Genomic DNA, 15,635 nt, shown 5'->3' on the forward strand with positions numbered 1-15,635 from the left:
ATTTAGAATATAATACGTAATTCCAATCAGGTACAATAATAAATTTGACGAATATATAATAATAATTGTGCTTCAGTCGTCTGTATAGTAATATTTTATAGGTTTGGGTCGAAGTCCCGAAGACCGAAATCCCGAATGGCGAATAGGTTTTCGGGATTTCAGCCATTCGGGATTTCAGCATTCGGGATTTCGTCCGGTACCCATATTTTATTACATGTTTTTCAACGAATGTTTGGTGGGCATTTTTTCCAAAATCATTAGGTTCTTGTTATGGATCAAACAACATAGGTTGACAAAACAATATTTGTAATTTTTGACACCCACGGCTTGCGAGACAAGTATTTTAATACTTCTACGTCATTAAAATATCTATAACTGATACATTATTTCCTTTTCTATATAATACATTAAATCATCATCATCAGCCGGGGTCAATCCACTGCTGGATGAAGGCCTCCCCAAGCTTCTTCCAACTCTCTCGGTTCTGTGTCGTTTGCTGCCACGTATTTCCGCCGAGCTTTACCAGTTCGTCAATCCAGCGGCTTTAAGGGCGACCCTGTGGCCGTTTCGTGGCCCGTGGGTACCACTGGATGACGGCATTTGTCCAGCGGTCGTCCTTTCGGCGAGCAATGTGAACCGCCCATCTCCATTTCAGCTGTTTGGCAACGTCTATTACATCGCGTACTCCTGTCTGCTTCCTAACCCATTCGTTTCTCTTACGGTCCTTTCGCGTGATGTCCAACATTCACCTCTCCATGCCTCGCTGTGCGACTCTTAGCCTTTGGACATCTCTCGTGTTGAGGGTCCACGTCTCGCAGCCATACGTGAGCACGGATAGCACACATTGGTTGAACACCCTACGCTTAAGACATAATGGTAGGTCACTCTTGAAGATACTATTCATACGCCCGAAAGCACTCCATCCCAGCTTTGTTCTTCGAGCAATTTAATCGTGCATGCTTCCGTTTATGGGCACCTGCTGTCCGAGATAGTCGTAGCTGCTGACTTGTTCGAGTTGGGTGCCATTAATACGGATAATCGCAGGGTCCGAGAAACACATAAATACATTAAATAAACTAATATAAATCACCTGAATGCCGTTTATATACGGCTTTTAAATAAGTTGATATGTAGCGATGTTTGGATGCAACAATCAGCCAATCACCCCATGATAACTGTTATATATTTTTAGGTTAATTGTACAGAGGTCTTTGACATTTATCAAGGGAATAGGTAGGATCATTTAAAAAAAATTAAAAATATTTTTTATTTATTCTTAGTTATAGTAGCACTGTATAGATTTACGATAGAAGGTAAGAATGAATTTTATTTGAATTCTCGAAACGCGTACAATTTTTCTACATACATACGACTTTAATTATTACACGTTTTTACATTACTCCTGGAATGCAATAAATTAATAATTAATGGATTCTTGGTTTTAATTTATATCCAATATCAAATCCCAACTTCATATTATATCTACGTATGGCAAGACTTGGACTCTCCGAGAGAGTTGGAGAGACCTTGGGGAGGCCTTCATCCAGCAGTGGATTGACCCCGGCTGATGATGATATATTTATAGGTATATCCATATGTCTCACTTCCTAAAATTGACAAATTTAATGTGTCTGAGTATCATGGTCACCATAGGATAGGGCTCTAGCCTAGGGGCCCGGGCTCAGGGGGGGGGGGGGGGGGGCGGCGTGGCGGATCGACCAGATAAATGAGATAAACACACATCTAAAATTTGCTCTAATAGTAAAAAAAGTTACCTTTTTATAACGTTTTTCTTAGCTCGTATTCTTATTTGTCCGGTACAAATCTTGCAATCGATTTTTAACTATCTTCCCGACTAGCTAGACATTTGAAACTTTTAGAATATATCAGAACACGATACCAATGCATTTTTTTTAAAAATACTTTTAGCCATCTTTAAGTAGAATTGAATTCATGTTCAGTTAATTCTGTTTTGTATGAAAAGTTATTTCGGAAGAAATCCGTAATCCAATCCACTATTATTGATTGCTAGTCTGGGGTCCTAGCAACTAAATTACTAATATATATTATGTGCGTTACTATGGAAATCAATATGATTGTTAAAATGACATTTCAGTATTATTTCTATCAAATACATTTTTTTTGATCGTTTAAGCTAGTCAAGTCAAGTTTATATGATTCAACAAAAAATTTAAAAACGTTGTACATAAAAAGTTCTTTTTATCCTGTAATTATTACAATATATGGTTGTGCGATGCAATTTTTGGTTGATGTATTTTGATACTTGACAACTCCTTTGTACGATGTGTTATCGCTAAAAAATACAATGAATTTTATTTTATTTTACCTCGAACATAATTTAGAAAACGACAATGTAGAGTCTCAGACTGCCTTTAACCTTAGCGATAGGTAGGGGACCCGGAAAAAATCCTGGCGTGGGAGGCCCGCTTCAGGATGTGCGGGCCATGCCGAAATATACCTATTCACTAATGATAGCTGAGAAAAATTTTAATATATTGCGATAAGTATGCAGTTGTTGCTTTCCTTTTGATATTTACAAGATAACTAAATATTACCACAATAAGTTTACAGACTAAATACTTGCAAATATTCACTACTCCAAGTTTAAAATTTATTATATCAACCAACAATGTTAAAGTAGTATCTAGTTATAATAGGATCGAGGTGACAATATACCTACTCCGACTTACTTTAATGTTGAAAGTATTTCTTGAAACTTTACAATGGCTTGAAGTAAGAGTTTTGTGGATAAAGCTCAGTTAGCTATTTATATACCTACTATGGTCTTTAAAGCTCTTGTGTTTTGTTTTTTTGCGATTTTTTATTTAGAATTAAATACCGGTAGCCGTAGTATATAGTAAATGATTAAACAGTGAGATGTTAAATATTACATAGTTTATTTATATTTTCACTATAATTGAGATTATATTAATAACATGGCGGCTAATCCATCACTGGAAAGCCTACGCATTTCCCAAAAGGGCTGAAAAGAACTGTTCGAAATAAATAAGGAATTACGGAAAAAAACAATATAAAGCATGCACCCCCTTAGTAAATAAATATGATATTTTTTTATTAAAATAAATCCAAGTGATACTGTACATTATACTGTATATTTTTTTAATTAAGGACTTTTTTATTCAACGAATAATTCACAAGATTTAAGAATGTAACATTCTAATTATTCAACATATATAATTTTGAAACGAATTAGAATGTTACATTCTTAAATCTTGTAAATTATCCGTTGAATAAAAAAGTATTTAATTTAAAAATTATTAGCAAGTTCAAGGAAGCTACAACAGTATATCTTGGAGTGATCCGTGACGTCGGTTAGTTATTCAAGTAATACCTACTTTGATTTAAAATACAAAAGCCGATAGCCAATAGTAGCTCAATTTAGAAAACGTTTCAGAGAATACTATGAGAGCCAGTAGTTAAAATTTGTCGTATTTGAGTATGGTACATTTAGTATAGTGGTATATATGCGTGGGCGCGAAACGCGAGAGACGCAGGTTCGATCCTGTAGGGTGTCTTACTTTTTTCAAAAATATTTTTTCTACCGGTTATAATATATTTTCTCAAAAGTGTTTTCGAAATTATAATATATTTGATTAATATTGTGCCTACTCGTATTTGAGAAAAATAGGTATATAGTTTCAGGGAATGATTTAGTCTACAATTCAATCAAATTTAATACCAAACTAGCCAATTATATATATATAAAATCCCTATAGGTAACCCTTAGTTGTGCACATGTCGACTGTGTAAAAATGGTGAGGATATGTTTGAATTTGAATTCGTTTGATTTATCAAAATTCCGTTTGGTTTAAAAACTTTCCTGCCACCTGTGCAATTGCCCGGATAGTTTAGGATAATTTTCCATCGTAAAGTACATAACATGTATTCGGAAAATCGAGCGGAGGCCTATCAAAAAGGACAACAGGGGAAATTAAAAGCTAGTAATTGCTTGTTGGATTTCTATCAAATTATGTTTTCCGAATAATAATGAAGTTATTTGATGTCTCGCGCATCTGCAACGAGATTAATTAATATCATGTCCGCTGACGTCATAACAACATGGCGGATGAATACGAGCATGTATGTGTGTAAATATTATGTAACGTGGTCGTCCTCTGTCTAAACTTCTGACAAATTTTACATATTTAACTTTTAATTAATTTTTTTACACTATATTATTTTGCATATTACATTATATCGATCAAATATATGGTTTCGTAATTATTAATGATAACTAGCCAACGTAAAATGCGCAAAGTTTTATTATTGTAGGCCATTTGCAATTCCTTACGTAAACAAACTATTAAACATCATAGTGGCAGTTGTTACTTTAACAATAAAAAACAACGATAAATATTTATATAAGTAATATAAGTTAAAGTGTATAGAAATAAACCAACGGCGTTCCAATAAGCAGTCCTTTTTCTTGAGCGTATAATTTAACAAGATAATTAAGAGCTAGTCGAAGAATCTAGGTTATCACAAGTTTTGTTTTTGTTTTGTTACGCCAAAGAAGTATACCTTCTATCGCGCGTACATAAGTACACACACCGATATTTTTTTTCTATTATCAGTCATACGTATCTAACATTTCACACAATTAAAGACAGTGTCACTGGTAGGTGAGCGTAACCACCAGTAGGAACAACAGATCGTAGCTGCACTACAGGTGTTCATCGCTTGCACCAGATCGGCAAGTATCTGAGTACGAAGTATCTACGCGGGGTGAGATCGTACCTATATGCACCCACAAACTGCAGAGTCATCGACGTAGCGTACGCAACACGGGTACCATACATAAAGTATGTAAAATGTAGTTTGTAGAGTGCGGTTGCTACTGCAGCCACGAGTGGTTGTATCTGCGCTTGACTTAATACACAACATCACTGCATCTCTGTTTACCTTTTGAATGCTGCTAAGTGACGGCAGAGAAGTTGCATACTGACAACATACATTGAAAAATTCGGAGAGAGGGTAAGTGACACACTAGTGTAATGACGAATGGGGGGGGGGGGTAAAATACTTAAAGTTATGTGACGTCATTTATGGATGACCCCCCAGTCATTCCCCAACTGTTTAAGTTCTTACACTTGATCAAACACAGCGAAATGGTTTTTGCCAGGTGAGATGTTAAACCTGCGATCCACGGCTTCAGAAACACGCGTTATACCATCTAGGCCACTGTGTATGGACTATGGATACACACCGTATATATAAATTTAAATATGCTAGAAGACAAAACCTTTCACAAAGAAAACGATCAAGATAGTAGTTTATTAAATTCAGATAAATTTCAATGCTATAAATGTATATTATCTATGTCAGGCGTGAGCAAAATAAACACCCACATGTCCTTTTCATAGACTAAGACCGGCGTGGGGTAGAGATCTCCCGCCGCGGGAAATTGTCTATGGCATGCAGGGATTCTGGGGGTTGGGTAGGAGAGGGGTGCAGTCTGCAGGCGAGTAATTAAACTTGTTATTGCTGTTATAATTACATGCGACGTCATTACAGTGTCTACATACGCCAGCCCTGTGGGATGCGATGCGATGCGATGACATTTGTGATGTAGGGTTGCTTTGCCAGCCACATAATTAAGATATAAGCAACTCGGGTGTCTGTTTTAATAAAGGCTGTGTTCTGAAATTTTTGTTTTAATTCTATAGGCATAGAATTAAAAGTCTGATGACTAATCTTGACGACAGAATGACGATTTCGTTTCAAATAGAAAGACGGAAAACTATTCACCAATTTACACCTATATCTACACTAACTATTCACTTCATATTTTAGTTTACTTCAACTTTCAATTCTGCTTTTTAACACCGAGTAGTTTTGTAGTATCTCGCCGAACTAAAAGCACTCTTTACATGACACTTGTAAAGCCAGTGCTCACATACGCATCGGAAACCTGGACATTAACTCTGCGAAATGAACGAGCCCTGAACATTTTTGAAAGAAAAATTCTCCGCCGTATGTATGGACCGATCAGGGACGGCACCAATTGGAGGAGAAGATATAATGCTGAGATCTACGAGCTGTACGAAGATTGCAACGCAGTTCAATCAATTAAGATTGGGAGACTGCGATGGCTAGGTCATGTGCACCATTTGAATGACAATGCACCGGCAAAGAGAGTGATGTCCAGCAAAGAAGACGCAGGTCAAAGATTCGCTGGTTGGATGGAGTTGCCACTGACTGCCGTATTCTGGGGGTACCGAATTGGAAAGCGGCCACACTGGATAAGGACAGGTGGAAGGAGCTGTTGGAGGAGGCCAAGACCTACACTGGGTTGTCGCGCCCCTGATGATGATGATGAGTTTTGTAGTAGTCATTTTCTAATAGCTGTATTCATCGGTATTCACCATTTATTAATATGGTGTGATGGAACAGTTGAAGAACGTACTGAAATAATTATTTGTCATCATCTTGATGAGTAGTTTAGTTTTGCCATATCATATCATAAGATGAGGTGCTGCACTGATTATTAATGGCGACTGATGCCGTTCAATGATACTCCATGCCAAAAATTCCTGGAGACAATAGAGTTACCGAAGGAGCGGTAATGCATTACAGGTTTATAATGAAAACGCTCTACGTTCTATTAAATTAGGTAGTTACTTTTGGTCTTATCTGTCAGCATATTTGAATCTAATGTATATGCTCGTATATTATATATAATACATGTTAAAATATACTAATACTAACAAGTTACTTCCCACTTTTAAAATTTGGCATCATGCGTACACTTCAATGAGAAGGATTTGCGAAATATTTCGATAAGTGGGTACATAATCTATTACTTATATTCATATCGTATTATGATGTGCGTTGCGATATGAACAACGATGACAAAGTTTGGAAACTTGGAAGCGGTACAACCCTACAGGAGATTATGTTTGGAACCACATCGTCCGAACTAGTGCAGCACTACTTCGGGTTTCAACCGGTTCGCACAAAACGGATCATTGTTTATTTATGGTATTGTCACAATTAGTCTACTAATTTGTTTCCAATGTTATGTTTTGTAGTTAAAAGCCAGGCGTGAGATTGTGCGATGGTGTTATCAAAGATAAAATATCATGAGTTGGATCTAAAACTCATGGTCTTGCATTTGTCACAAGCGTCATCAACCACCCTCGTGCACCAGAAAGACACAAATAAATACTTTGCAAAAAAGTTTTGAGTAAACCTATTTATTACAGACCTCAGCATCTTTAATAATACTCTCTTATATCTATGTTAATATCTCCTTCAAGTTAATTAATCTGTAATATAAATGCGTATAAATAAAATATTTTAGTACCCTAATTAACACCCCCATACAAATCATTGAACCCCTTAGACTTAGAATTTTATATCATCATCATCAGCCTGAATCTATCTACTGCTGGATGAAGGCTTCTTCAAGCTTCCACTTCTTCCACTTCTCTCGGTCCTGTGCGTTGCGTTGCCACGTACTTCCGCAGAACTTTATCATTTCATCGATCCAGCGACCTTTAGGTTTTCCGTACGGACGTTTTGTACTTCTTGGATACCACTGGATGACTAGATTTGTCCAACATTGTCTCTCCTTCGAGCTATGTGTCCAGCCCATCTCCATTTAAGGCTTTTAATAAACTCTATTACATCGCAAACCCTTGTCTGCTTCCTTATCCACTCATTCCTTGTTTTGTCCTTTCGCGTTATGCCCAGTATGCACCTCTCCATACCACGTTGTGCTACTCTAAGTTTCTGGATCTCTCTTTTACTTAGGCTTTGGGGCTTTTGGCCGCCTGAATAATGTCTACAAAGTGATCTTCCACTGTGCCTAAAGCGCCAAGTGTTCAACCAGTGTATGCTTCCCGTAAACAAATAATATGCGTGTGAAACATGGACCCTAAGTAAAAGAATTTTATACAACATTAATAAATAAATAAAATATTACCTTACTATCGACGTGCCCTAGAAAAACCATGATAAGTCTGAAAATAGCGTTTTAAGTTTTATTAGCTTTTTATAATATCATATTTTTTGTGCATGTCCTGTAAAAATTTCAGGTCTCTAGCATAAAAATTGACAAAGTTAGGTTTTCGACAATGGTGCTCTATATCTACATATCGCATCGACCAAATTTGTGTTCACATAAATATCCGAGGAGTATAGTCATATATCAATAAAAAAAGTGTACTGCGTTTTATTTTACGAGTAAGAAGGTTGTTATACTTGCAATAACAGTCTTTAACGGAGATCCTAATATACGGCATGGTTTATATTGACGTATCACATTAGTTTTGAAAAATATATTGGTTTATCTTCGGAAAATATTGGAATTTGCAGTAGGTAAATGCAGTTTTAGTTAAAAAGCTACTCACTAGTCACTAGTACTAGTGTTTTATTATCAAAATATTATATTATTGAATATAAAACAAACAAAATAGAAAAGAATTATTTTGTACTAATATAGGTAGGTACTTTTACTATACTAGGACACAGTAATAATGTTTAAATATTGATTATTCATTATATTGATTCATCAGCCAATTTCAATCCACCGCAAAATAAAGACCTCCACAAGCTTTCTTCGACTATTTTCGGTTAATTACTCTTCTACTTAGATACCCAAAAAACAATGTTGTAGGTAATGTTTAAGTTTGAAATTGTTATATTATTTGATATTAAACAAATATCCAATAGAAAACGATATGGATATATCATTATAATAATTCACTGTTTCAATTATTTAGATGAGTAAAAAAAGTACTTATGTAATTATAAATAAACTTAATTTAAATAAATACCCAGCAGAAAACGACATATTTTAATTAAATATTATTACCTATCACTAGAAAACAAATTGTTTTGCAATTAAAAATGTACCCACCTAAAATATCCGATCATGTCCGATTATAATGAGGCCCCCCATAGATTGGAGAACAGGTTTTGTTTTTACGAGAAATGGATGTCAGCCACTTGATCAACCTATTAGGTACGTACGCTGACTCCGACCACAAATTGAAAAACAATTTGTATCTATTTTTCAGACCCATGATTCAAACTCGGAACCCACGATGTTATAGGCCGATGCTTATACCTATAATATTATGTTTTAACTTCAAAAAATTATTTTATTTTCGGTACAGTATGACACATTTTGATTAAATTAGTCTTGTACATGGATAATAACAACTAGGCAGTATTTTCATGTTTAAATTACAAAATATTTTATTATTTAAAAGGAAGGACTTATCTAGCTAGCAAATATAAGAGAGTTTATTTTATTATTCTCTTAGTAAAATTCTTACTAATTACGGAATAATATTTATGACTTAAGAAAGTGAAAAAAATCATTTTTATTACTCTTTCAAATGGTGAGAATTTCCGAAAGGCTTACTAATTGATTTGTACACATTGGGACCAACTTAAGCTCATTGTAAAACTTAAATACGTCCGACGTGTTAATTTTATGTTTGCAATAATATAAAAGGGTATATATTATTATTACTTTGTACATTGAATGTTTCTCGAAAACGAGCTCTGTGGATTATAAATTATTATTACATGTTGGTCACCTAAAAGAAAAGATTAGCCGGGTTTTTTGAAAACTTATTTTATCTATTATTTTCAATAGAATTTTACCGAAAAACGTGTATAATAGTCAGTTTATGAATCATTTATTGTTGTCTAGAATCTAGGTAAATAATATGTATGAGATGGGATTAACATATTGTGGTATCCCCGGTAGGTATAATATCAAACAAAATATCAATTGGTTTTGAAAAATCTAGTACCTACTTTCATATATACTTATCTCGTATTAATTTATTGAATATGATTGTTTTAAAATATGAAAACTAGCGTAAATAGTAATAATTACTATTTTTTATCTAAGTTAAATCGGTCGGAGTTATATAGATCGATCAAAATAGTAAGTTAAATAAAGTGCTATGAATGATAATTGATATTAAACTATGTTTTTTTGAGAAAGTATTTAATAAAACTCTACGTAATTGATTAGATTAGATAACAATATAATGTATCATTTAAAGAAAATACTAGTTAAAAGCCAACCGTTTAGAAAAATGCAGATTCGTACCACGATTATTTAAATTTTAAACCAAATATTACAATGTTGGGGAGGTACATATTTATTTTATCTTTCCAAAAAAATTATTGCAATCATGACACCTCGTATTAATTAACATAACTGAGTTCAATTAAGACGTACATATACTGATGTTTCATGATTTATGTTGACAATTAAATATAATTCAACTATGTTTACTAATCGATAATTAAACTCATATCAACAATAAACATTAGAAAAACAAAACGAAAGTTAATATGATCACTGTATCAGTATTTATAAGCTTTTAATTACAATTTTACAAGATCAATTACAGAAAGATATTATGTTGCAAAAATTGAATTGAAAAAAGTGAATAGAAGGTAGGTACTGAAAAGGTTATCACTCTTGCTACAGCAGAACTACATAATGTTGTATCAATGTTATTTTAGATAGGTAATTACCTAATCGTGATTATAGAATGTGTATGTAATACAAGCCTAGTATACATTTTATATGAATTTAACTTCTGCTGATGAAAATTTTAATAATGCGATCTCATTTGATAACGAAAGTGAATTCAGCTGTCTTTAAATAATAATTATTAGGTTATAAATAACACTTTCCTTAGGTTTATTAGTATTAAAATTTTTGAAACTAACAAACCTACTTAAATATATTTTTTCCAACATTTCGATGCTTTGGTAGGTACATTTGTGCCAAATTGTTATGTATAATATTATATTCTACTAGTTATTTAATATTTTTGTATTTTTGTATTGAACAATAATAATTATGTGTGTTCTAAAGTGATAATTACTAATTTAATTCACTCAGTATATCCTTTATGTAAACCATTAACGAACTTATAATGATTTATTTAATGAAATATATTATCTCTCTGGTTTCGATAATCGTACTGAATATTAATTAAATTAAAATTTTTCTAGCGATATACATGACCATTAACATTACATTGTTTTTTTCTATCTATTCTATATTTTTAATGAAAAATTTGTTACGAAGTAGGTTAAAAAAATAGATATTTTATTGATGGTGTAGTAAGTAGTGTTATATACTAATTTCCTCATAACTTCTTTATTATTCCATTATAAACATTTTTCCTGAATGTTTATTATTTCGTAATTTACATATTCTGATTATTTATAAAAATATCAATAATAATCTGCAAAAAAACATAAAAAGTCATACTTAAATACATTTAAATTATAAAAACTCCGTATAAAAATATATATATATCAATATGTCCCTATATCCCTTTTTAAGATTTTATAGACACGCTGTACTATTTCGAGTTAAATATTGCGCAATGTCAATTTTTCCGTAAAAGAGCGTTATAACTATAGTTGTAATTAATAAAATCGTATGGAGTAAGAAAAATGCGACGTAAAATAAGGTTTCTATCTCAGAATATGAATGTGTTATGCGGAGTCAGTAATCTATTTCGTCCGCGCAAAAGCATGTTGAATCGAGTTAAAATATAAAGTGCGTAATATTATTCCAAATAAAAACGATTTTTGGACATTATCTCAGCTGTTAATTAATGAATCATCATTAAATTTTGATAGGAATATACACCATAAAATGGTCTATCTGATTTACTTAAATAAGATAAGAAAAAACTTACTCATTTTATATGATGAATTTAATAGCGTAAATATTTTAGTTTTTTCGCTCTCCTGAACATTTATGATTTTAGACTTATCATGGTTTTTCCTGGGGCCGTCGCTATGTACATGGGGCGAAACAATAATTACAGCTATTTATTACAGACGTCAGCATTTTTAATAATTCTCTCTTTCTCTATGTCTCTACTTCAAGTTAATTACTATGTACCTAATATAAATGCGTAAAAATAAAATATTTTAGTATTCTAATTTATACCTTCCATACAATTAATCATTAAACCCACCAGATTTAGAATTCTATATAACATTAATAAATAAATAAAATAATACCTCACTATGTACATGGGATGAAACAATTATGATTCCGAGAACACACCTCTACATTATGGCACAATATTAAATCAAAGAATTTTAGTTATATACTTACATAAGGAGATATAGTTACAGTTTGATAGTTCTGAGGATGAATTTACATCTCGAAACTACTGTCAACATCAATAACTGAAACGTTGTAGAGTTAATCAAAACTTTGCTTCAAGCGACGGAAACGTCGGTTCAAATATTATATTGAAAAATATTGTACGTGGCCTCTACACGCGGCAGAAGTGAAATTCAACAATAATTACCATGGAGGTGCAAATTGACTATGCCGCAAGGTTTTAATATAGTGACTTTGTTATTATACACGGCATATAATATTATGTTAAACGTCTATCAAGTTTTTATTTAAATCCTTGAATGCCGGTAATGTTCCCCATTACTCATTGCGTATTATATCATCATCGTTTCATTTTTTTTTCTCTATATGATCAATATTACAGATCTTCAAAAACACTTGGAGGTTTGCTGGTAATCTGAGTTTAATCTTGAGCGCATAAACGTGGTATTTTTCTAAGGGCGGCCTAATGATCACGCACGTATAGAGTGCTTTATGACATTTAAATCAAATAAACGGTTAAAATTCAACTAAATTTAAAAAAAATATAGTTGAAATTAAGCTAACTTATAAACATATTATATAATTAAAATAATTACATTAGTGTTATTATCAATTGATAGGAAAAGTCGATTCGAATGTTCTATATTTTGAATTTGTCCTTTTTTCTTTTACATCAAAAAATACCTTGTTGCTTTATAATATTTTGTGACGAATTTTTGTTCATTTTCTTCAGTTGATTTTACGCTGCTGCAGATAAAGAGCTTTTACTTCAGTAAAACGAATATATAATCATAATATGTTTTAGCGAACCGGTTGATTCATGATTTTTCAGTACGGTATTGGTAGGAGGGGATGGTATAGATGGAGTTTGGTTGTGTGACGTCATTTCCGTTTGGCGCGCAACATAATGCATAAGCCGGATCTGGCTACACTGTGTTTTGCATGCCGTTGCTCTGCAAGCATCTCAAAATCTACACTGTGTTAACTATATTAATATTGTAATCTTGGCTATGTCTGCAAATATGGAGATAAACTGTTAATACAATATAATTTTACTCATCACTATGAAAATACATTATATATTATCCAACTAGATAGAAGATTTGCATAAAAATCCTTCCTACCTTTTCAGTGAATTGTACACGCAATGTCTACACATAACCATAAAAGAATTTAATAATAATTATACATTTAGCTTACTATATATACGAAAATATTGCCTCAACAAATTAATTATTATAGGATAGTATTGTCCAAATGTGCTACATATACCGATATTCAATGGACCATAATTAAGATGATGATAACTCATATGTTTGTTAATTTTGCATAGTGGACCATTATGATCGTTCATCTTTGGGCTTTATGTGATCAAGAACTGCTTTAGTTTTTCTCCAATAGATAGTATTGTTGACTTAAAATACAAAATATATTCTCAATTATCTTTTAATAATCCTATATCTACAACAAAAACAATGGTCTATTAGCGACTACTATGAGATCAAATGACAGATATAAGTGGTGCGTAGTATTTATTTTAAATAGCCGTACTTATTATTTATAAAAATATATTTTTGAAAGTAAAAACTAAATAATCATTATAATAAGGGGACTGAAAAGAAATTATTTATTTTTAAATATTGTAATTTGAGTTCAATTTGTGACCACACGTGCACTACATGAGTAGACATATTATTTGTAAGATTGTTTTTGTAATACCTACTGAGAGATTCATTTGTTCTTTGTGCATTTTTTATTGTTAGATATCAAATAATGTCAAATCACGAAACTGATGAAGGACACATCACGCATTATAAATGTTGGTTTTTTCCGCCGGAATTGAATGCTAGTAAGGCCACTAACACCATAAAAAATGATACAAGGAAGTGTTAATAGTCAACGATTATTATCAACGATTGTTTCCATCGGGGAATAAGGATATAATGAAAGGTTCTAAGTCAAGACAATATTCAAAAACGATGGCATGATGGAATTGCTAGTGGAACCATGTCCTCAACAATTGAGAAAATATCACAGAAACTGAAGTATTCATGCAGGAATATTTTAAAAGATCGGTAAAATAAACACGTTTACGTTGACAATGCACGATTTTTGGCACTATGACTGCAAATATTGCCCGCGAACACTGATTGAACATAAAAAATACCATTGTTTGAAAACATGTGAATATGTTTAATAGATAAATTCCCATAACTAATAATATTACATTTATAATAATTGTAACTCTTACCTGCATTGACAACGACGTCCTTCAACAGCTGATGTCCGCCCGCCATGTTTTGCAGCGAGCAGTGATAGGATGTCGTGTGAATTTCCCGCCTGTAGTTCGACCAATCAAACGCCGGAAAATGCAGCGTTCCATTTTGGAATACGTATCTAAAAAGAAATAAAAAAAATATTCGTCAACACGTCATGAAAAACTCATTGGAATTTATATAATGTTTGAGGCTTTCACGGTTGTTTTTTATCGTAGTAGATTTTTGGAATTTAGTTTTTTTATAATACTAACACATCCAGCAACATGTGATGTAATTGAGTTTGGTAAACGTCTAAAATGGGAATGAATAGGATACATTGGCAATAAGAATACAATCGCACAGTCAAATCTAGTCACCCAGTCCTACTCAAGAGGTAGACAACGTTTGATGGGTCACTAGATCGACGAAATAGTTTAATTCTACGAAAATACGTGATAATGCAAAACATAATATCCGTGAGAAATAGAATAAGCTTGGAGCGGTCTTCATCTAACAGATTTTTGATTTAGACCAGTGGTATACAACCTATTTGAAAGAAGGGACAAATTATCCGTTTTCTAATTTTTCACGGGCCGCAGTGGATAAAAGTATTAAAAATAATGTCATATTATACTACACGAGGCATACATTTTATTATTTTAAATGTAATAGTTACATATCAGCTACTTCAATCACTCTCCACTCTGCATTACGTACTTACATGTATTTGCGTGATATAACTTAGTATGTAGGTAATTAGAATTTTGTCGTATTCAATGAAAAATTTGGTGATGAAGTACTTGCTAGGTTGGGCCGTAACAAAATGCCATTTAAAGCCGCGGTTTGTGCATCACAGATTTAAACTGATGATGGTAAAAAATGATTCAATGTTTTTCTGGTATTTTATTAAATTCTATGTTAATTTGTATATTTTTGGCAAGATACTTAAATAATCATATATTTTGTAACATAAGCAGGTACGATCAAAGAGATTGATTTGGGTACGATGTACAAAAGGTATCTTATAATATATTTTTAAATTATTACTGTACTTTGAAGACTATTAAAACTTCATGGCAAATGTTTCTAATGATTAAATTTATTCATGCTTACTTTGTAACTAAATAAGTAGACAAGTTGTAGAAAATGACCCAATAATATAAATATGTGTGTCAATCTATTTAAGACTAGATAATTACTTC

At 32.6% G+C, this 15,635-nt stretch overlaps 1 protein-coding gene across 1 annotated transcript in view; it reads right to left on the reverse strand.

Moving 5' to 3' along the window:
• LOC147075315 (cell adhesion molecule Dscam2-like) overlaps positions 1–15,635 on the reverse strand; it is a 380,443-nt gene that overhangs the window by 83,413 nt on the left and 281,395 nt on the right. The window contains 1 exon segment of the mRNA XM_085942919.1: positions 14,427–14,572. Coding sequence (XP_085799045.1) covers positions 14,427–14,572 — 146 coding nt within the window.

This window comes from Rhyacophila brunnea, unplaced genomic scaffold (genome assembly GCF_057557595.1).
Source record: "Rhyacophila brunnea isolate RB1 unplaced genomic scaffold, BYU_Rbru_1.0 scaffold_15, whole genome shotgun sequence".
NCBI lineage: Eukaryota > Metazoa > Arthropoda > Insecta > Trichoptera > Rhyacophilidae > Rhyacophila > Rhyacophila brunnea.